Source organism: Vespa velutina, chromosome 9 (assembly GCF_912470025.1).
Source record: "Vespa velutina chromosome 9, iVesVel2.1, whole genome shotgun sequence".
NCBI lineage: Eukaryota > Metazoa > Arthropoda > Insecta > Hymenoptera > Vespidae > Vespa > Vespa velutina.
In genome coordinates this window covers 7276040-7301039 of record NC_062196.1, presented here as the reverse complement: position 1 = coordinate 7301039, position 25000 = coordinate 7276040, and the positions used below count along the sequence as shown (strand labels likewise).

Sequence of the window (25000 nt, the reverse complement as noted above, 5' to 3'; positions counted from 1 at the left end):
TTAGGATAATATGGTATGTGTGTGTGTGTGTATTTATATATACAGTTATATATATATATATATATATATATATAAATATACATATATATATATATATATATATATATATATATAAATATACATATATATATATATATATATATATATATATATATATAAATAACTATAACATATAGTATGAATTAATATTTTTTCATTAATTTGTAGTATTAAACTATGTTCATTCATATTATTTGTAGATATTATTTTATTATATTATTTTATATTATTTATGTACACACACACACACACACATACACACACACACATATATATATATATATATGTATGTATGTATTATGAGAGTTGATTTTTATAAAAAATATATAAATAATATAAATTAATACAACATAATATATCTATTTATAAATTAATATCTTCTCATTTCTTTCTTTCTTTTTTATTTTTTCATCGTTCACATTCTTTATTTTAATTTTAGGATTTATTAAAAATACATATTTCATTTTAAATGCTGTATAAAAAGTAAATAACATGATTTCTTTACTTTTGGAATAACATGATTTCTTTATATATATAATATATAATATATTTTATATATATATATATATATATATATATATATATATATATATATATGAAAGTCGTTGTCCCTTTTACGATGGACCAACCCTTTTATTATCCGCGCGAATACACGTCGCTGGGCACATGGGACTTTTAAGTCTTGTTTATGTCGAGATATAAGCCGCTTACATTATATACACATAAGCCACGTGCTATTTAGTCATAGATAACGTTGAAACCAATCGCTACGTGTCGTGGAAAATGATATATACTCATATCCTTGTTTCTTAACTTTTGTCCTTGGTATGTTCGGACGAATTGAAATTAGACTTGTTACGTTAACTACGCCTAATTTCCATAATACTATGCAATCTCTTAAGTCACATACTCGTCTGTTTATGATTATTTTATTTCATTCTTTTTTTTTTTCGTTTTTCATTTTTTTTTTTTTTTAATCATGATATTAATTTTATATTTAAATTAATATATGATAAATTGTATTATACTGATTTATTATATAATTAATTATATACTTTTTTCCTTTTTTTTTTTTTTATCTCTATTCTTAAATAGAAGTAAAATTTAGTTATACAGTTTTTTTAAGTGATTCAATTATTCTTTTTTTTTTTTTTTTTTTCCTGATAAAGCAATTAAATATACTAAAAATTTCGAAAGATTTGAAACACGTATAACAACATTAGCGTGTCTAACGAAAGAAATAGAAAGTGACTACCATTAGCTCAGAATTTGATAATCACGGTTTTATTAAACGACCACGAGACATTAGAGAGGTGGTAACGCCGTCGTTTTATCTCCGACGATTTATGCGGCCGCCTTCCGTCATACCACATCTATTGCGTTGTGATGATTGCCAAACGTTAGAAAAGTCCGATCCTCGTTAGCCTCTAACGGATGAAGATCGCAAACGTGATATTTCAATGCTATCTCAATATGCGATTATTCTTAACGATATATCGAGAAAATAAACTATCATAATACGAACGCGAAGATAATTGAGAATGAATCGAAAAAAAAAAAAAAAAGAAAAGAAGAAAAAAAATATTCATTTCATTTCGTAGATTTATATTTGATTATCAAATCTATCTTCTAATCATCATTTTCGATAAAGCACATCGAGCGTCAGCGTCAAACAGTATTATAGATTTGATCAAAAGTTTCACCTAGGCTTATAGTGTTTTACGATAAACAAAATAAGAGCAAGAGAGAGAGAGAGAGAGAGAGAGAGAGAGAGAGAGAGAGAGAGAGAGAAATAGCTTAAAAAGTTTCGACAAAAAATAATAATCAATAATCATAAATTGCAATCGATTGTAAATTCTATCGTACAAATTTTAATTAATTTTAAAAATTGACTTAGAAATTTTTGGCACACCCAGTGGAAATTCAATGATTTTGACAAAGAGAGAGAGAGGGAGGGAGAGAGAGAGAGAGAGAGAGAGAGAGAGAGAGAGAGAGAGAGAGAGAGAGAGAGAGAGAGAGAGATAGAGATAGAGATAGTTGGAGAGAGAGAGTTAGTGAGTGAGTGAGTGAGAGATAGAAAGAGAGAGAGAGAGAGAGAGAGAGAGAGAGAGAGAGAGAGAGAGAGAGAGAGAGAGAGAGAGAGAGAGATGGAAGAACTCAAAACAAAGGAAACTAATTTCGTATCGGAATCGTCGAGCGAGGGTAGTCGTCGTCGTCGTAGAACGAGAAGATCTTAAGACTGCTTCTCGATTACAACTAGTATGGATACTTTATCGTAGTAGAAATTTTCTTTAAAGTGTTCTCGATTACATGCGATACATCGTCGTTGTCGTCGTCGTCGTTGTCGTCGTTGTCGTCGTCGTTAGTACAACGATTTGCAACTCCGTGAAATAAGACCTCGAGCGTGGCGGTAAGGATCGATGATTCGATCTATATCAATCGATCGATTTCAATGCATTTATAATAAGAACCTGTTAAGGAGAAAATTATATAAATAGATAAGTAAATAGTTAGATGGATAGATAGACAGATAGACAAAGATGAGATTTCAACTATCTAGACTAATATTTTCTCATTCGATATGGAACATTTGCTTAAAGCTTTAGCTCGTTTTAGCGTTCGAAACTATCGATCTTCGTCCGTGACGTTTACCGTGGTGTTGAAAGAGAGAAAGAGAGAAAAAAAGAAAGAGAGAGAGAGAGAGAGAGAGAGATGCGTCGTGTGCGCTCGCGCGCACGAGATGTCGCTAGAGCGCGCAGGTGCAGCTGCAACGACTCCGAGTTGCTGCAAATATATATATATATATATATATATATATATATATATATATATATATATATATATCTTACTCTCTTACTTTCTTACTCTCTTCACTCTTTACTCTTTCACTCTTTCGTTCTCTTGCACTTCGGTCGTTCCTGTCGCTCCTCCTATTGCCTCACGAATCGTTTGTAAGATCAAGGTCGTTGGTTTCGTGGGTAAACGTCCTCGAGTCGCCTTGAGAGATGCGCCTTGCGTCTTGCGCGTTGCACTCTCCGATCTCTTTCTCTTTCTCTTTCTCTTTCTCTTTCTCTCTCTCTCTCTCTTTCTCTCTCATCCTCATATTCCTCTCTTACGGTCCATTACGTACCACCCCCACGCCTTTCCAAAGATCTCTCCCTGTATAAGGTCCAATCGTCCCTCTATACCATTCTTTCTTTCTATCTCTTTCTCTCCATCTCTCTAACTCTTTCTTTCTTTCTTTCTTTCTTTCTTTCTTTCTTTCTTTTCTTTTCTTTTTTCTTTTTTTTTTTCTTGCCAATAGCTCGGTGATACATATATTAATATATCCCATCAATGTATATATTTATTGTATATACTTATGTACAAAGGGTGGGCGGGGCGGGGCGGGGCGGGGAGAGGGGTGTGGCTAGATCGAAGGGATTAGAAGAATTATTCGTACAATAGAAATATAGAAATACATACTTTATTGTACAAATATTTTTTCACTAATTCTCACCATCACCTTTTTCTCCATCCTCTCCAACTCTTCACTGTATATGTACGTACGTATGGATGAATGAATGTATGCATTGTACGTACGTACTTACGTATTTATGTATGTAGGTATGCATTTATTTATATATATATATACTTAGGTCGCCCTTACAAAGTCTCTTCGAGAATACCAGAGGAATGTACTCGATAGCCTCGACCCAGGAGTCGAGCTTTCCTAAGAGGGTTGCATGCTCGACGAGCCGAGTCTCGATCAAGAGACTCGCACGCTCGAATTAATAACCTCCTCTTCCTCCTCCCTATGAACCTCCTCGTTCTCAATTTCTCTTCTTCCCTCTGCCTCTTCTCTCCACCCCTATCCCTCTTCCTCCCCTATCGTCCGAAGGAAGCTTACCTTTTAAGTTTACCGTCGACACCATTAAAAAAAAATTTTACTAGTTTCGTTTAACTTCCTCAAATTATATACATGATTGTGAAATTATTCTCTATTAAAATGTTATAATCATACGTATGATAATATATATATATATATATACATTTTTGGAAACTTTCTAAACTTTCATTCGATAATATCGAATATTGTTTTTTTTTCTTTTTTTTGTTCTTCGAATGTAAATCATTATGGCCCGATACGATAACGGGTTTGCTCAATGATTATAGGCCATGTTAGGAGATATCGAGAAATCTTTGAGCGCTAAGGAAATATATTTTTTAAGTTTAATGTAAATGTTTTCAGATAAGATGTCTTATCGTCTTCGGATATTTGGTATATTGAAATATGGAAAAATTTTCCTTTATGAATTTTATTATGTGCTTAAATATCAATGAAAATTAATATACACTGTGTCTATAATATATACATATATATATATATATTAATAATTAAAAGTTAATAATAATAATTAATAGTTAAAAACAATTAGAGAGGATCATTACAGCGAACTAATTTTATAGTACCTATCAAAGAAGAAAAACGATAAAGGGAAAAGGAAAGGAAAAAAAAAACCCCACGAAAAAGTATGACCCTTGGAAAATTGTAACATGATTTTTCATACGTTTTACTATACGTATTTATAATTCCATAAGTATATCGTGTCGTATCGTGTCGATACGTAAACGATGATCACAATGTGTGATCAATTAATTCTTCGTTGAACAATCGATTCTTATTTCGTAAAAAATAAAGCTTCATTTGTAGAAATACAAGATATCAAAAGGAAAAATCATTTTAAATCTTAATTCACATGAATTTTTTTTCTTTTCTTTTTTTTTTTTTTTTTTTTTTTTTTTTTTTTTTTTTTTTACGATACGATCGTTTAATAAAAGGGAATTATTTCAATGTCGGAAATTATTCAATGTTTTTCACGTTTATTACGTGACTTATAGCTTCGTAAGAACCGATAAGGAAACGCATTTTAAAAAGTAAAAGAAAAGAAAAAGAAAGGTTCAAGCAGTGGCACGACGACACGGGTTCGAAACTATCGCCGTAAGCGAGCCTGACCGTGGGCTTTGGTTGTGAGAGCTTTGTTCCATGGAATCTGTGCTCTGTCGAAACTCGACTTTCCTCGATGGCCATTACGTACCGCCTACTTCGAGTAATCGCGTTCGGAGTGTCTGACTTCTCGCGAGAGACGATTGAACGTGGGCGAGGGCAATCTTATTCGTGGAAAATAACGAAGAAGGAGTATACAATGATGTATTCGAAATTTACAAGAATGAATCTTTCCGTAAGACGGATATATACCATTAAGGGAAAAGAAAAAGAAAAAGAAAATCATAAGTAATTATTTTTATTAATTATTATTATTATTTATTATTATTATTATTGTAATTATTATTATTATAGGATAATTAATCGTTTTATTAATAAAAGTTTCATAAAAAGTATCGAATTATTTGGTTCTGTTTTTTTTTTTTTTTTTTTTTTTTTTTTTTTTTTTTTCTAACTCGTCAAAATATTTGAACAATTAAATGACGAATGTATTATTAAAAAAAAAAATAAATTTTCTTTTTGTAAAGTCTCAACGAATTATCATTGATTGTCATATAAAAGAGAATTAAGAACGATTAGAGGTATAAAAATTGTTAGATATTTTCATGAAACTTTGGAGAAAACAAACAGTATTCTTTTTTTCTTTTCTTTCTTCTTTTTTTTTTGTCCTTTTTTTTTCCTTTTTTCTTTCCTGCCCTTACCCCAGCGCGTCAAGACTAACGGTTCTATAAAAGTTGAGTCTGTCTTTCTCTCTCTCTCTCTCTCTCTCTCTCTCTCTCTCTCTCTCTCTCTCCCTCTCCCTCACCCTTCCCACTTTTCTTTCGAAGTTAAACGGAAGTCGTAAGAAGAGGTAACATCGCGTTCCTTGTGGAATAAGGAAGCGATAACGACGGCAAAAGTGTTCAAAGCTGTTCAAAGCCATAGCAATATAAGAACCCAAGAGTAAAAAGGTTTAGAAGCTTGGGCGTTGAGAAGTATTGTCGGTCTAAGTTAAAGGCTAATTTTCGTTGAAATTTTCTACGAGAGAAGAAGAGAGTCATTCGTTCGCAGTTAAATCTTTTCCCCTCTCTTACTTCTGAATTGGATTAATAATCATAATATATTTTCGTTATCCATGGAAAACATTGTATATCCTAATAACATAATTACTCTCGCAATTTTTCATATCCTAACATGATTACCTTTTATTTATTACCTTTAAAGATAACATGAAAATAATTTGTAATAACATCATAAATGAAAGAAAGAAAGAAAGAAAGAAAGAAAGAAAGAAATAATCGGCAAAAGAATTATATCTACAGGTAGAAAAAGAGATGGATGGATAGGTACATAGATGGATAAAGAGATGGAGGAGGGAGAGAGCGAGAAAGAGAGAGAGTTACTTTTTAAGCTGATTTCTTGAAGTCGAACGGAGAAAAAGCTTGTAATTTGTATGAGTGGAGACAGAATGAAAAGAGAAAGAAGTAGTAGTAGAAGAAAAAGAAGAAGAAGAAGAAGAGAAAAGAAAAGAAGGAGGACCAAGACTGGAAAAGAGAAAAGAGTCGAAAGTCAAGGAGAAAAAAAGAAAGAAAGAAAGAAAGAAGGAAGGAAGGAAGGAAGGAAGGAAGGAAGGAAGGATGGATGGAAAGAAGGAGAGAGAAAGAGAGATCCTATAAACTAGGAGTGGAAGAGAAGGAGAAAGAGAGGGAGAGGGAAAGAGAGAGAGAGAGAGAGAGAGAGAGAGAGAGAGAGAGAGAGAGAGAGAGAGAATAAGACCCACACTCCAGTACGAATAGAAGGAACGGGCCGTAGTAGAGGGAGTGGGGGGGTGGGGATGCTGCGAGGTGCAAGAGAGTAGTCGGCGGGCGAGAGTGGACGGACCGCATACCACCACCACTACCACCACCATAAGTACAACCAGCCACCACCACCATCACCACCATCACCATCACCACTAGCAGCAGCAACAGCAGCAGCAGCAGCAGCAACACTCCTTGCCTCTTCCATTCTCTTTCTCTCTCTATCTCTTTCTCTCTACCTACCTATCTATCTCTCTCTGTCTCTGTCCTTTTCCTTCTCTTTCTCCATCTCTCTTTCTTTCTCTCGCTCTCTCTCTCTCTCTCTCTCGTACGATCGTGACTTATTCACGGGGGCCGCCTTCCTACAGTGTGTTACTCTCTCTCTCTCTCTCTCTCTCTCTATCTATCTATCTCTCTCTCTTTCTCTAACTCAAGAGCGCTTCTTACTTCTCGTTATACGCTGTGCGAGGAGAGGTGCATCGCGTTAGAGCTCGCGAAATGCCAGTGATTCGATGCGACTTCAAGTGCGCGTATCGTGTTCTCCAAGTTGGCACAGTGAAAAGCTAAGAAATCGTTGTGTATCTCTTACGTTGTCGACGACGACGACGACGACGACGACGACGACGACGCTGTGAAACTTGCTTGGTGAAGCTTATCGTTTTCTCTCTCTCTTTCTCTCTCTCTCTCTCTCTCTCTCTGTTTCTCTCTCTCTCTCTCTCTCTCTCTCGCTCTCTCTTTTTCTTTCTCTTTCTTTTTCTTTCAGTGTATCAGTGTATACATATGTGTGTGTGTGTGTGCGTGTGTGTGTATGTGTATGATTGCGCGCGCACAAGAACCCACGCTCCTCGTATACTCTACTTGAAAATATCATACTTTCGTGTGTCCACTTTGGAAAGAGTCTGGCATGCCTCATCGAATTCGTTTCGAGAAAGCGAACGAAGATGAGGAAGCATCTTATAGAAGGAATAGTAAAGAGATCGTAACTGAAGGAATAGATTCCTCGTGTCGCTTTTGTGAAAGAAAAAGTGAATGATAATAATAATAATAATAGTAATAATGATAATAATAATAATAAATAAATAAATAAATAAAGTAATAATAATAAAGTTAATCGTAAAAAGAAAAACAAGGGCGAGGAATTAGAGAATAATAAATAAAGGATTTTCATGATTTTTCGGGAGAAGTTTGTACGAAGAATGATTTTGATCGAGAGAGAAGGAAGAAGAAGGAGGAGGCGAGGCACGGAATCGAAAAAGGAAAGCCACGGTGATTCGCGACTGGAAGACCTCGGCGTTGCACCTTAGGATCGCAGAAACGCTGTGTGTACGAGCGTTGAGAAGGGTATCCAAAGGAAAGAGGAGGGGGAGAGGTTGGAGAAAAGGACGAAGTAAAGAAGAAGAAGAGGAGGAGGAGGACGTCGAAGACGAGGACGAGTAGGAAGAAGGAAGAAGAAGAAGAAGAAGAAGAAGAAGAAGAAGAAGGACTCGTTGTGCTTGGGGCAAGTAACGTCTCTTGTCCAAAGGGATGCCGATAGTCGAAGGGGGAAGATCGGTGTTCGATAATAGAACTCCGCGAGGACGTGTTGATCTTTGGGTAGGAAATAGACGCAACCCATGAGGCCACTCTCCTTCGAGAACCTTAGGAGGCTCGTGAGCCGCAAGAAGGATAGAAACGAGCCATCCTTCAAACGTAGCGAGTCGTTTAAAAGGATATCTATAAGGAAAAGTTATCTCGATCGTGGTAAACGACGTAACAAGTTGCAAAAGAATCTTGAACCGGTGATAACGGCTCAACCGGTGGTTGTAGTGTCAGCACCGGCCACTACGAGCGTGCCGGACCAACAGGAAAATGTACAGGCTACGAGGATCAAGATCAAGGAGGAACAGGAGGTTAGGAGACAACAGGAAAACGTATCGCTTAGCCGTGAATCTATCAGTTATGACGAATGGTTACAAGGCGTTGGCTCCTCCTCTCGTGATAAACTTCAAGAAAAAATATTGGTCCAAGAGGCTACGAGTAAAGTTTCGTCGAAGGTTACGACGAGACAACAAATTCAAGATCGTCGCTCTAGCAATGATCTAACTGACGACTTAAACTCAGCGATTTTGTCATTGAAACCGTTCGGTCCTAATACGCACGACGAGGACGATTGGATTTATTCTGAAAAAAATGTTCATCATAACGATAATCTTGGACAAACGCGTGAAAGCGCGTGTGTACCCCTTGAAACTGGACCGCCCAGTGTCAGTATCAGCCTTGGACGAGTTTGGAGGGACGCCGTACCGGTACCATATCCTTCCTCTTCCGGGCCCTCCGTTCATCATTCGTTGGACAGTGCATTGAAAGAACGAAAACCTTCACAACCGACGGTCGCTAGAACCGTCTCGGCCCCGGAAAAGACAATCATCAAGGACAACACATCATCCTCGTCCTCGTTTGGCTTCTCGCTTAGGATCGGCAAGCTGGCTGACTTCAGGGCAGGGTTATTATTCTTCGGATATTTTTTAGATTTAACAACTAACTAATCTAACACGAACTCGATCGAAGTTTGGAAAACAGCAAATTTTAAATGGCAAAACATTAAATTAAATATAATCCATTTAAGTTATGATATAGTTGATTGCTTATTGATTAAAAAAAAAAAAAAAAAAATCTCAAAAAATGTTATTATCTATAATTAACAATTAAAGATATATAGGTAAGTACTTATAATATATAAGTACTTATATGTTATTGTTTTCCATAATTTCAATCGGCACGATTATTTGACGATATCGCGCGCGAAATCAATGGGTGTTCCTGGCTTCAGGAGCACGAGGAATGGATTCTTCCGACGAAAAACGTCTAAGCCATCACCGAGCGTCAGTACCGAAGGTTATTTCAAGAGGACCAGCGGTCAAAGGAGATCGAGTTCGAGAAGACGTGGAAAGAGGACGACGTCGTCGCAGCGTACGACCTCCCAGAGGACATCTCAAAGGACAAAGAAAAAGAATGATCAACAGTCGGCTGTTCGTGAGAACAGTCCGGTATGGTTCGTGCCACCGGAAAGGAGACGTTCGAGACGTCAGAGACGAGTTTGGCGAGAGATTCGTTATTTTCCTGAGGAGGAGGAGAATCGGGAGGATGAAGCAGGAGCAAGAGCAGGAGCATTGATTCTCGAAAAATACGACGATTATTATTCGTCGAATTTGTCGGATGATCAATTCGACGATCAAAAATTGTTACTCTCTGGGGATTTTAATGAGAGAAGAGACGAGGCATTCAATTCTCTCGTTTCTTCGTCGTTAGGTTCCTTCTCGGTTACGTCATCTTCCTCCTCGGTATGTCCAGCGCCAAAAATCAGCGATTTCAACGAGGACAAATTATTCTCCGAGGAATTGAGGAATCGTGGTTTACTCGGTAGAAGAACCATTTGGAAAAATAATACGACGTCTCCTATCGTTACAACAGAAAATTATTTTACTAGCAGTCAATTTATTAATTTTCTCGCTAAGAATTCATCCGATCGTAACACCAAAGAAAGATCAAGAAAGGATAGCAATTCATATTACAGATATCTGAGCTCTAGTGAGAGCGATAACGAATCTTCTCGACGTGATATCCTCGACGACGATCGTCTCTCTCAACGTCAGCAACAACATCTTAAACGACAAAAATCTGGACCGAGAAGACGACCTTTAAGAAGAAAATCGCAACTTCGCCGAGCATCTGGCCAGCCCGTTTTTCTTGTTCGCAAATGCTCGTCCTTGAGAAAACGACCCAGTAAGATTGCACACCATCACAATCACCACCACCACCACCACCATCATCATCATTATCATCATCATCATCATCACCACCACCATCGCAACAAACTTGCTGATACATTTTAACGTTTAACATGCGAAACTTTTGAAATCGAACGACTTTATCGTTCGAGGACGGCATCGTCTTATCTTGAAAAGGCGAACAAAGTTTTATTTTATCTTCTTTGTTCATCCTTCTTTTTTTTTTCCTTTTTTTTTTTTTTTTTTTCTTTCTTTCTTTTTTGTTTCTTTTCCCTTTTAGATTACGAACGAACGGACTCTGTTTTATTTAAACAAGACGACGACGACGATTCGATCGTCGATATTTTTTTTTTTTTTTTTTTCCTTTTTTTTTCTTTTTTTTCTTTAAATTTTTCTTTTACTCATTCATTCATTTTTTTTTATTATTATTAAATATAGTGTCCAATAGAACTTTATTAAAACGAGTTATTAAATTATGTTTAATAATATTCTATTCTGATGGTCGGTTTATTGGCTCGTAAATGATCTTACATGTTACATTGGATAGACACGACACGACACACGTAATAGTTAATTAACGTGCACCTGAACTAAATTCACGTAATTTGAAGAGTCGTCGAAGTCTCTTTCCTTTGGAACATAATAAAGACATAAACTAGGTATGAGAGAAAGAAGAATAGGCGAAACTAAAACGGTAAACTAAAAAGGTTAACCATCTCGTTTACGTCGGACTTAAGAGCGTCTTAAAAACAAAAATAAAAACAACATAAAGTAAGAAAAGAAAAAAGAAAAACAAAAAAGAAGAAGAAGAAGAAGAAGAAGTAGTAGTAGTAATACTAGTAGTAGTAGTATAAAACCAAGTCATCGTTCTCTCTCACTTTCTATGATATGACATGCATATATAAACGTTTGTTGGCAGCTCGTGAAACAATTAGATCTAAATATAAGTCTGGTTAATTAGAAACTGATGATAGAATAAATATGTAGATCGGAATGCGATCGTCAATATCGTCTACCTTGTATAATGGTAGAATAATAATAGTTCGTAGGAGGGAGTCGAATGAATAGCCATACAAAAAAAAAAAAAAAAAAGAAAAAAAAAAAAGTAAGGAAAAAAAAAAAGAGTTTGCACACTTTGGGAATGATTAACAATTGTTGAAAGTAAATGGGATTAATTAAAACGTTCGTAAGATAACGTAAAAGGAATTTGTTGTTTGCATTGCGCGCATCGTATGATCATCGATTAAGGATTTCCATAGTAAATTCCTAGATAAAGAAATAGTAAAAGATTGTACTTGGTCGAAAGCACGTTAATCGTTGAAAGATTTGCATTCATTGGAGAGAAGCATTCGAGAGAGAGAGAGAGAGAGAGAGAGAGAGAGAGAGAGAGAGAGAGAGAGAGAGAGAATTCGATTCGTTAATCTCTCGTTATATGGTGTGGCCCAGTTTTATTCCTTCTTGCGGCACATGGAAAAAAAATCGTGTCTCGGCCGTTACTACCCGATCGATTCGTGGTATTTTCTCGAGTTACCAGGCATGACGTGTGTCTGAAGCATACCACGGACCCATTTTGCATTGGTAGTAGTATATTAAAAGTCCATGTGAATGAATATAATAGATATCTACTAGATATCTAGGTACTCAACATGCTGATCAACTAAAATTATAATATACGAGAATCACGTACACAAGCAAAGAATCAATTTTATAGTTTCGTTTCTTTTTCTCCGTCTATCTATATCTATATATATATATATATATATATATATATATATATATATATATATATATATATTTATATATCCCTGTCTCTCTCTCTCTCTCTCTATCTGTCTTTCTCTCTTTTTCTCAACGAGATGAAATTATTCATGGATCGAAGCTTTCCAGAACCTAAAGGATGGCTCTCTCTCTCTCTCTCTCTCTCTCTCTCTCTCTCTCTTTTTCTCTCGTTCCCATTAAAATTTCACTTAATTATTCCCTCGAGCGTCTCTTTTTAACTTCAGGATAAAGCTTTAAGTTTGATCGTTCAATGCAGGTACCCATATATGTCGGACCTTCTGTCTTTATTGTTCCCCCCCCCCTCTCTCTCTCTCTCTCTCTTTCCTTTTCCCTGTATTCAACGCTAGTGTCGTTGCTACGACCTCGTTTAACCGAACACGATATAGGTATGCGTATACATGCATGCATAGATATCTCCATGTGGTACCAACCTAGTCCTCGTCTTCGTCGTCGTCGTCGTCGTCGTCGTCGTCGTCATCGTCTCTTTCTCTCTCTCTCTCTCTCTCTCTCTCTCTCTCTCGCTCTCTTTCTTCTTTTTTTTTTCCCTCTCTTTCTGCTCTCCCTTTTAATGGGGGCCCGCAAATCGTGCCCGCAATTTTCGCCTCTTAAAGCAAACGCTATGCGTTCGAATGAGACCCGTCCTTGAAACTCTTTTGGAGAAAAGAAATGACACAGATACGTGAGAAGTTCGTAATACCAACGAAAGAATCTTTTAGGGATGAGAATAATAAAATGTTTGGATATTCGATTTAACTCATTAAGTACCTAAATATAGGTAGAAAGTCGTTTAGAAAAGATCATTTGATTTAGATATATAATTAATTTAAATCAACGAGAAGTATAAAATTTATTCCTTTTTCTCTTGGTTTCTTCTCATTTTTTTTTTTCTTTCTTTCTTTTTTTTTTTTTTTTCTTTTTTCTTTTCAATGTGTGTGTATGTGTGTGTGTGTATATATATCTTTTTTTCTTTTTTCTTTTTTCGTTCTTTTTTTTCTTTTACAGGAGACATAACGCAAAAGGGCTATGAAAAGAAACGGACTCGTCTACTACAGCAATATGCTTCAAAACAACTCGGTAAGTTATATTTTTCACTTTTTTATTGCTTCATTAATATTCATCATTATCATAAGCTTATCAGGATTTATAACATGTAATAAGGTGAACACGAAACGGACCGGAAAGTTGAATCTTGTATATATATGATTTATAGTCGATATTCGAAATCGTTAATAATTTTTTTTATTACAACTATATATAAATATATATATATATATTTATATATATATATATATATATATATATATTTATTTATTTATTCATTCATTTATTTATTTTCTTTCATTTATCTCAACGATTATATTTCCTTTTTAATTGTTTCTTAATATCTGGTTTTTTTTTTTTTTTTTTATATCTTTTCTTGATTATTTTTCCTTTTATTTTCTCTTTTTTCCATTTTTATTTATTTATTTCTTCCTTTGACTTTTTTTTCTCTTTCTTTCTTTTTTTCTTTCTTCCTTATTTCTTTTTCTTTTTTTTTTTCTTTCTTTTTTTATTTTCTTTTCTATCTTTAAAGAGGATGCCTTCCGTAACGTCCTCGATTGCGCTTAATTACGGTAACGCTTTCAATTTCTTTTCCGTGTCGGGGCAGCATCGTTTCTACCTTCCTGTCCTCCAACGTGTTGTATACCAACCATACGATGATCATACACGGTATTGCGCCATCCATACGCAACGAGTTTCGTCGCGAGCAATATTAATCGCGTTCCGATTCTCAAGAGACATACAGAACTCAAAGCGAGACACGTAGTTGATGTACTCGCTTACTTAGTTGGTACGCGCGCGATACGCGCGTGCACACAATGGTAGATGCAATCTTCGTTAGTTCTGATGAGAAAAGAAAAGGAAAAGGAAAAGAGAAACAAAATGAAACGAAATAATACAATAACAAAATGAAGAAGGAAGGAAAATGAGGGTAAGAAAGGGAAGCAAGTATCATTTTTCAGATGCGTTTGTGCGTTTCTTCTATTTTTTTTTTTTTTCTTTTCTCTCTCTTTTTTTTCCTTTTTTTTTTTTTTTTTTTTTTTTTTTTATCACCTTTACATCTCGTAACGGCTTCAAGCGGGGACTTATGCAACTGACGATGAATCTTTATTTATCACGATTATTCGAACACGAATGTTAACTCGAAACAATTGACTATGAACTCTCGCTATCCTTGGGATTGTTTCTTTGGGAAAAAAAAAAAAAAAAAAAAAAAAAAGGGAAAGAAAAAAGAAAAAGGTCAGTGTATCTATGTCTAATATATGAGGGAAAAAATTAATATTAAAAGGATCAAAAATGATGTAATAAAATTAAGAAAAAAAAAAACAAAAAAAAAGAAAAGAAAAAGAAAGAAAGAAAGAAAGAAAATATACAAAAAGAAAACGAACAAAATTAAATGAAGATCTTTCCAATAGAAAATCTCAATTATCATAGATCGTTAGTTATTCATAGGTAATGTTTGCGATCGTTCGACTACGAAGCCACAATACTTTCAAGCAATCGGTCGTAGCAGCGTGCGGAGTTTAACTGTACCTGCACGCGGAAGTGTCGCTTCCGCGTTATCCACTCGTTATACGCGACGTGCATCTGCCGTTGTCTCTAATGCAAGTCGATCTTGCAATGGATTTTCTATTATATCTATCATAAAGGTCGAATGAACTTTCATCTTCGTTTTGTATTTATGTATTCTGTATTAAACACGCTGATCGTGAGAAAACAATTTTTTTTTTTTTTTTTTTTTTTTTGCACGAGTCATCCGATAACATTCATAACTTTTAGATAAGATATGTAGATAATATGTATATAGATAAAAAAAAAAAAAAAAAAGAAGTAAGAAAATAATACGAAAGAATTTATTCGGATAGATCAGGAGAGAGAAAAAAAGAAAAAAGAAAATCTTGAATTCGAAACGATTTATGACGCGTAAATAAAAAAAAAAAAAAAAAAATAATAAAAATCGAAATAGGAGCGATCATTGGAATCGAATTCATTTTCGATAAACTTTTATCAAAACATTTTAATTCAAATTTTCTTTATAAATTCATCGTTTGTATTAAATTTTTTTTTTTTTTTTTTTTTTTTAACTATCATAAACTCATTCTTAGGCACCTTATATCACGAAAAATTATCAGAAGAACTATACTTCACGTTTTCTTATTTATCGATTCAACAGAATCGAAGGGAACACTTAAGGGGAAGAATCTATTCAATAGAATTAATAATGCTGTCGTGTAATACGTTAAAAAACGTCAGACGTTCAGCGTTCGACGTTCGTTTCATAAAACTCGACGACGCCATTAAGAACCTAACTGTTATTCTGATAACAATTATAGTTAAACGTGAATAGTTAACGTATATACTTTCATACATATAATATAAAATGGAAACGGGAACGTTTGAGTTTTATTACGGCAATTGATTACGAAACGAATTGAGATTAGGGAATATTTTGATCGTCGAAAATAGTAAATCGACTGAATTATGATCATTTAAAAAATCGATCTAACCTCCTCGAGAGAATTGGAACGTGTAGGGAATAACGAAATTGAAAAAAAGAAAAAAAAAATATATATATATATATACATCATAAAAAAAAAGAAAGAAAAAAAGAAAAAGAAACGAGGAAAAGAATTTGAAAAAGAATTAACAAAAAATAAATAAATAAATAAATAAATAATTAAAGGAAGGAGAAGAGAAAAGAAAAGAAAAAAAATGGGCAGAGCTCGATGGTGTAGAATTTTGAGTAGAATTCGCGTCTGACTCGTAGGGGCTGGAAATGGCGGCATTGCTGGCAGTGGCGACATTGGTAGTGGTGGAGGAGGAGGAGGAGGTGGTGGTGGAGGAGGTGGAGGGGTTGTCATTGGTGGTGGAGGACTCGAAAGGACAAGTTATGGAAGCGGCGGCGGCGGCGTTGGAGGTGGTGGTGGTGGTGGTGGTAGTAGTGTTGTTGGTGTTGGTGTTGGTGTTGGTGTTGGTGGTGGTGTTGGTGGTGGTGGCGGCGGACGACCACAGCCACGTGCACGACGCACGCAACGTCGTGTCACGCACAACGAGAAACGCTATCATTCAGGTAGCGTCACGCATCTCACGATTCTACTGCTCTTTTTTTTTTTTCTTTTTTTGTTTTTTAATCCTGGTATTTTTCTATTTTCTTTCTTTCTTTCTTTCTTTCTTTCTTTCTTTCTTTTCCTTTTTTTTTTCTTTTTTCAATTTTTCTTTTGTTCTTTTTGCTTTTTGTTTTTAACCCACTGATTGCTCTCTTTCTTTCTCCCCCCCCCCCTCTCTCTCTCTCTCTCTCTCTCTGTTACCAACATTTTTCCCATTTTATCATTTCAAGGTGAAATATCGGCGGCACATGCAACATTCGATACGTCGAGTGTGACTCGTTATGATGAATTTTAGTTTCTTCCCCTTTCTTTTTTTTTCCTAGTATTAATTACAAGAAAAATTATTTCTCTCTCTCTCTCTCTCTCTCTCTCTCTCTCTCTTTCTCTCTCTTTCTCTCTCTTTACGATCGTTTCGAAAAGAAATCAATTCCAGATGAAATTTCTTGTTCTTTAAAAGGAAAGAAATAAAAAAAAGGGAGATTGAGGGAGAGAGAGAGAGAGAGAGAGAGAGAGAGGGGGAGAGAAAGACAGACAGACAGACAGAGAGAAAGAGAAAGAACGTCGAGACGAGTTTGTCGTATCTCTCGAGAAACGTCAAAACTTCGAGACACCTATTTTTCTCGATTCTGGATAGATACGAATGATTCGTAGTTCGAACGTAGGTTCTTTCTAATTTTCTTTCTTTCTTTCTTTTTTTTTTCTTTTTTTTTTCTTTTCTTTTTTTTTTTTTTTTTGGAAATCGCCCGGAGAAAGGTGTAGAACGAAAAAGCAACGTGAAACGAGAAAGCAAGCAAGCAAGCAGCAGTTGAATGGCTGTCAGGCCGGCGGGTACTCAACGAATAATTGCAGTGCCGTTGTCCTCACCTTAATTAAGCATAGGATATTCCCCCTCCCGCCCACCCCTCTCATCGTGCTTTCTCGTGCTTTCGCCGCCATGAAGTACTTATTCGCCCCGACGAATTTTTTGCACGATCTTGTGTCTCCCCTCTTTCCGTGCATTATATTATTACTACCGCTAGAAATCTCTTGCTAGAATACGATTAGATAGATTATATTCGTTCATATCTCATTCGTTCCATTGTCCATTTGACATAACTAACAATACGAATTGTAAGCATTACGTAGTAAACCATATAATCTGTTATTCTTCAGATAAAATGCATCTCACATTCTATTTTCATTCTATTTCCTATATACAACATAAATATACGTATACGTATATGTATGTATGTATTTATGTATATTTGTTTGTATGTATAGATATATATATATATATATATATAAATCTAGTTAACATTTAAGAATATTTAACTACGTAATTATCGTTCGTACGTAAATCACTTTTTTTATAATCATCTTCATCATCATCATCATCATCATCATCTTCATCGTCATCGTTATTGCTTGCCTGCCTGTTAAAAAAAAAAAGAAAAGAAAAAAAAAAAGGGATAAAAGAAACTATTGTTAATGTACTGGTGGTTCGACTTGGTGATAATGATGCCTTTGCACCTTTAGATACCTTTGTAATTTGACTTAGTCAGGCGGTAGCCGAGACCGGTTGTTCCACCTTTGGGTGACTCAAGATCGTACAGGCCATCCGTCGGCATTCTTGCGACGTAACCGAGTGCGACCGTCGTGAAATCTTTCTACGATCGACGTTGCCTCAAAACGATCCCCTTTCCTCGCATTAACGCGCTCCATCGACTACGTCAACGGACGATCAAAGATCAAAGATCGAGCGTGAATCTTTTTTTTTTTTCTTCTTCTTCTTCTTCTTCCTCCTCTTGTACTTATCTGTCTATCTATCTATCTATCTATTTATCTATTTATCTGTCTATATATTTGTCTTGTATGTCTTATCTATCCTTCTTTTTTTTTTTTCTTTTATTTATTTATTTGCTCATTTATTTTGATTGTATTTTTGTCTTTATTTATTTATTTTGTTATGCATTATTTTTTTTTTGTTTTATATATATACGTAATTACATACATACACATTACCAATGTCTCGGAGTTAGATCTAATTCTACTTGACAATCATTATTAAATCATCGACCTCCTCCTATCTTTCGACCTCTCTACGCCACTGTCGAGTTAAAGAGAATCGATAATAAAAGTGAAATCGTTATCGCAGTTTCCAAAGGTGGAACGACCGGTAGTGGATGGCGCAATTAGATTGTCATTCTTTGTAACTCGAGAAAATGATCTGGTTTTGCGTGTTGTTTACGAATAATTAATTGTTTTATATAGAAAAATAAAAGAAAAAAAAAAGAAAAAAGAAAAAAGAAAAGAAACCATTTTACATATTATCATATTAAACTGTACGCTTTTATATAAAATCTCGAAGGTACACGAGTGCAAAGAGTGACATATGTAAAAAGAAGAAAAAAAAAAAAGAATTCGAAAAGAAAAAAATTAATAATCGTTTAGGTACATAGAAATACCTCGGTGATCCTGATAGCAATCCTTTTTCTCTCTCTCTCTCTCTCTCTCTCTCTCTCCCTCCCTCCCTCTCTCTCTCTCTCTTTTTTGTCTATGTGCCGTTGTTGTTGTTGTGTTGCATGCAGGAGGTCGGCTAGTACCTGGTGGGATCGCCAGTCCTCCGGGATCTGGCGGCTCAACCGGAAACACCGGGAACTCAAACTCGGCTGCTGCGAGACGCGGTAATCGCAGACTCACGCGCAATGAGAGCCGCTATCATTCCGGTGAGTAACTTATCTATCGAGTGCTGCTAATTTCGTGTAAGTGAGAGGACGACGACGGCGGCGACGAAGGTATTTAAAAAGAGAGGAAAAAAGAAAAGAAAAAAAAAAGAAAGAAACAAAGAAAAACAAAACAAACAAACAAAATATATATGTGTATTAATAAAAAGAAAAAAAAAAAAAAAAAAAAAAAGAAATTTTTTTTTTTATTCTTAATTCTATAAACGTTCGAATAAACGAGATAAGAAGAAAAGTTTCAATAAAAAAAAAAAGTGTGGGAGGGGGTAGTGGGAGGGGGGCGGGGAGAAAGAAAAGAATGATTAATTTCTAAATTTTATTTCTAATCTATAAACTTGGGATAAGATAAATACAAATGATACGTGGAATAGGTGATATATAAGATATAAACGCAAGAGATAATACTTATATATTTCATGATTGCAATATCGGATGTAGGTTCATCGAACGACCTATCAAAAACTATTATTATCTATTTTATTCTTTTTCTCGTTCTACTTCTTCTTCTTCTTCTTCTATTACTACTACTACTACTACTACTACTACTACTACTTCTTCTTCTTCTTCTTCTTCTTCTTCTTCTTCTTCTTCTTCTTCTTCTTCTTCTTCTTCGTCGAATCGATTGCTTGAATATTTTACGTACGAGATTGCACGTACGAAAATAGAGAAGGCACGTTCGACGTCAAAGACACTTAAACATCTTTACAGCGTCATTGGTGAAGATCTAATTTTATTCAAATATTATATAATAGATTGTTTAAACATATATAAAAAATTTATTTAACAAACTGATGAATGATCGATTATCAAATTCAATTTTTGAAATTTACGAATCTAACGTTTGACATTAAGGGGAAAAAAAAAACAAAAGAAAGAACTTTGCCTCTTAACGGAAAAAAATATATTGAATTATTATAAAAGATTTCTTCCATTGTAAATTAATCAAATAAAATTGTGCAATAAAATATGTAATAAATTCAAAGAAGATAATGAAGAGAACACGTTCGACATCGAATAAACATTTACCTTTAAAATAACGTCATTGGAAAATTAATTTTACCGAATGAAATATATATTACAAAAAACAAATTTCCAAAAAATAAGATAATATTAATAATAACAATAATAGTTATAATAATAATAATAATAATAACAATAATAATAATAATAATAATAAGAAAAATAATAATAATAATAATCAATTCAAACACGTTTGTTTATTCTTCGAAATTCGATCAATGACGAATGAAAATGTAAATAAAAATATCATTCAGGGATCGACGTTAACGTACAGATAAATTGAAGGAGTAAATTGAGGAGAGGAGAGAGAAAAAAAAAAGATAAGAAAAATGTAAAGAAAATGTTAAAGGAGGTTTCAGTATGTTTTCACGAGGCGTAGTCTTATACATATATATATATATATATATATATATATATATATATATATATATATATATTATATACATATATATATATATGTGTATAAGTAATCCTGCACCTGGTGCACCGTTAGCAAACGAAATGGACGGACGTAGCTAGAAGAAGATAAGTCGGTATCCGTCCATGGAAAGCGTCCGGCATGAAGATACGCGCACGTGTACTCGCGCATACTCGATGAATCCTTACAAACTAACATACCGTATGATTTCTATAAGAGTTTCTTCTGTGTGTGCGCGCGTATACGCGTAAGTGCACTTCGTAACGAACCACGTACCGATGTTGCATGATGTTGTAATAACGAATAGAAACCGGCATGCTTTACCCGGAAATACGGCTACTTTCTGCCCGTACATTTTATTATGTATTGATTGCATTTTGACAATACCCAAGTATAATTCGTTTTTCCTTTTTTTTTTTTTTTGTTTTTTGTTTTTTCGTTTTTTTTTTTTTTATTTTTTTTTTTTTAATCCTTTTTTCTTCTTTTTATTTTATTTTATTTATTTATTTAGTTATTATTTTTTTTTTTTTTTTTTGATTCTTTTGATTCTTATCTTCTTGGTTTCGTTTGTTTGTTTTCTTTTTTTTTCTTTTTTTTTTTTTTTTTTTTTTTTTTTTTTTTTTTTGTTTATCTTTTATTACATATACCGTATAACTATGTGAAATTTCGTTTTTTGCCGACTATACCTGAGTTTAGCCTGATTGGACGTTATATTACGCGATAATTTAGTTTGAAATAAATAATATATATATATAATATATATATATATATGTATTATTTATTTATAATTAAAATTGATATATATATATATATTTTTTTTTTAAATGAAGGTTGCTATTTATTGGGTCAGTATTCGGTACGTAATAAAAGTGACACAAAATTTGACGCAACCCTAACGCAATCCTGACACATAATTATTTTATATCGATCATTCATTTTATAAGATACTTTTACATTGATTATTAAAAATACTGATCAAATAAATAGAAGTGTATATGAAGAAAAAGAAGAAAAAAAAAAATATATATATATATATATATATAACGCTTTGCCAAACATATTTCAAATAGTCCGCTTATATGTTCGTTCGTAAATTTTTATTATACAGTAAAAAAAAAAAAAAAAAAAGAGAAAAAGTAAAAAGTCTCGTGAATGATTGGCAATGTGTACGTTTAATCATTTATGAGATCGTTATTAGATATTATCTCGATTATAATAATAATATATAAGATCATTATTGATCGATTTCTTCTATGTTGATCCTACTGGAAATGTTCAGAGGTACGTCAGGAGGCGGTACAGCAAGCCCTGGCAGCTATGCAAGGTCGGCCGAAACCTTCCTTGCCAATGCCATCGAAGAGAACTTCCGTCATGGCTAGAAGTCCTGAACGAGAACGTCGCGATAGCGGAGAATCTAGTAGCGATGAGGATAGTGTCGTAACGGAAGAGAGTCCTGGTGCTGGTGGTCCAACTGGTATAATTTGATAATTTTGTTTTTTTATTTCTAAATTTTTTTTTTTTTCCTTTTTATATATATATATATTTTTTTTTATTATTATTATTTTTATACAATTTAAAAATTTACACTTGGTTAAAAAAAAAAAAAAAAAAAGAAAAAAAAAAGAACAAAAAGAAAACTGTGCCTCGAGAAACTTCAAACAGATATATAGGTATTTTCATTTGTTTTTTCTTTTTTCTTTTTCTTTTTCTTTTTCTTTTTCGTTTCAATCTGTCTAAATTAAAAATTGACTTTAAACAAAGGAACGTGTCAGTCATTGTCATTCAAAATGAACATCAAAATCTTTTATCCTTGCAATTTAAAAATTGTCTTCTTTATGACAAGTTAAATATTTATTTTTTGCAATAGATATAATCGTTCTTCCTTTTTCTTTTTTTTTTTTTTTTTTTTTTTTTTTTTTTTTTTTGTATGCGTGTGCGTGTGTATGTTTATGTGTGTATGCCATAATATTTTCGATCGATATTAGATATTCTACGGGATTTGATACTACGAAGTAAAATAAATATTAAAAGTATGTAGGATATTATGAATGGGAAATGTTAAAAATTAGGTACTGGCTTATCAGACACTAGCAGTACCGGATCAGCACGTGATACTCCACCACCACCAAGACCACCGGCAAGGAGGCCACCTGGTGCCGACATTACTGACATCGCCGAATATACGCCTCATGCTTATTGTAACATACAACCACCGGACGTAACACACACGGGCAGTACGCCAACGGCACAACAGTCTACGAGACGGCCTGGTGCCGATCGTGTCAATCGTTACCACGTAGTCGAGGATCAAAATAATACTGGAACAACTGGACGTTGGAAGGTATCAGCGAAAATTCAACAATTATTGAATACGTTAAAACGGCCAAAGAGACGGCCACTTCCTGAATTTTACGAGGACGATGATATAGAACTCGAGATAGCTGCTAATCCGAAAGATCCTAATGCACCAAAACCGGAAGGTGGTTCGATGACGTCTGCGATCGGTGAACCATTGTCCGTGCCGTCAGGCCTGCCTAGATCACTCGAAGCCGCTATTCAAAGGTATAAATACGTATGTCTTCTCTTATAAAAGTCATTGCCACTAAAACATTTTTTCTCGTTTATCAAAGTTGAATGATAAATATGATTCAAAAGATGAATCATATCCGTCTTATAAGCTAATATTATGCCCATGAATAGGATTTATCCTCGCTAGCGTTCCAAATTTTTTTTTTTTTTTTTTTTTTTTTTTTTTTTTTTTTTTTTTTTTTTTTTTTTTTTATCTAAATATTATCACAACTGATAATAATAACAATGATGATGATGATGATGATGATGATAAAGTATTATTTTTTCAAGGTACGGCTCAGCAAGTTACAAAGCACCGGTCGCAACCGTTCTAGATCCTAACGGCAAACTCTGCATCACATTGACATATGGAAAACTTTTAAGTCGTTCCCATAAAATAGCCTATACACTTTTAAACAAGGCTCTAAGCCGTGGCGGTGATTGTTGTCTCAAGCCTGGAGATAGAATCGCTTTGGTATATCCGAACAACGATCCAATAAGTTTCATGTGTGCATTTTATGGTTGCCTTCAAGCTGGTATCGTCCCCGTACCGATCGAGGTACCATTGACACGTCGAGACGCAGGTTCCCAACAGATTGGTTTTCTTCTTGGTAGTTGTGAAATACAGGTAAATCGAATAGAAAATATAGAAATGATATATTAATGTTTTTAAATTTAATCAAATTAAATTAAATAATAAATTTGATTGATTTTATATTCATTTATATCAGGTGGCCCTAACCAGCGAGGCCTGTCTCAAAGGTTTACCAAAGACAGCGGCTGGCGAGGTTGTAGCTTTCAAGGGTTGGCCAAAATTACATTGGTTCGTTACAGAACATTTAGGTAAAACTCCAAAAGATTGGTTACCACCGCCTCGTTTAACCGACGATACACCAGCTTACATCGAGTATACTACAGTAAAGGATGGATCGGTGATGGGTGTGACAGTGACAAGATCAGCTATGCTTGCTCATTGTCGTGCCCTTACTCAAGCATGCGGTTATACAGAAGGAGAAAATGCCGTTTGTGTGTTAGATTTTAAACGGGAAGTTGGCCTCTGGCATAGCACTCTTACTAGCGTATTAAATGGGATGCACGTTATATTTATACCTTATGCCTTGATGAAGGTCAATCCAGCTAGTTGGATGCAAATGATAACGAAACATCGGGCTAGCGTGGCTGTTGTTAAATCACGAGATCTTCATTGGGGTTTATTAGCGACCAAAGATCACAAGGATATATCATTATCCTCATTGAGGTTGCTACTAGTCGCTGACGGTGCCAATCCTTGGTCCCTTTCCTCTTGTGATCAATTTCTTTCGGTGTTCCAATCGAAGGGTTTAAGACCAGACGCTGTATGTCCTTGCGCATCCTCTAGCGAAGCCCTTACCGTTTCTGTCAGAAGACCTGGCCGAGCAGGAGTAAATGCTACTGGGCGTGGTGTCCTTTCTATGTCAGGATTAAGCTACGGTGTTGTTAGGGTAGATCAAGAAAATTCATTGACTTCACTGACGTTACAAGATTGTGGTCAAGTTATGCCAGGAAGTAAGTTCTTCTTCTATCTCTATCGTTAAACCATATTCATTAGCTTTGTTTAATACTCGTTTCTCCTCTTTTTTTTCTTCTTTTTTTTTTCTTTTCTTTTCTTTTCTTTTCTTTTTTCTTCTTTTTTCTCGTTTTTTTATTCTTCTCTTTTTTTGTTCGTTTTCACACAGGTATCGTAGTGGTAGTTAAGATGGAAGGAAAGCCATACATTTGTAAAACCGATGAGGTTGG

General features: G+C 34.5%; 1 protein-coding gene across 6 annotated transcripts in view; it reads left to right on the top strand.

Moving 5' to 3' along the window:
* The window catches only part of LOC124951430 (disco-interacting protein 2), a 38517-nt gene that overhangs the window by 5961 nt on the left and 7556 nt on the right, over positions 1–25000 (top strand). The window contains exons 2-10 of one of the 6 annotated variants that reach the window (XM_047499792.1): positions 7989–9286; positions 9614–10566; positions 13353–13424; positions 19066–19203; positions 21936–22130; positions 22726–23218; positions 23516–23852; positions 23956–24769; positions 24940–25000. The exon at positions 24940–25000 is cut by the window's right edge and continues 370 nt beyond it. In XM_047499792.1, the coding sequence (XP_047355748.1) occupies positions 8418–9286; positions 9614–10566; positions 13353–13424; positions 19066–19203; positions 21936–22130; positions 22726–23218; positions 23516–23852; positions 23956–24769; positions 24940–25000 (3932 nt within the window). In that variant the 5' untranslated portion in view covers positions 7989–8417. Of the gene's footprint in view, positions 1–7013; positions 9287–9613; positions 10567–13352; positions 13425–19065; positions 19204–21935; positions 22131–22725; positions 23219–23515; positions 23853–23955; positions 24770–24939 lie in introns of those variants that run through there. The other 5 variants (XM_047499793.1, XM_047499794.1, XM_047499796.1 and 2 more) reach the window with 5 other exon arrangements.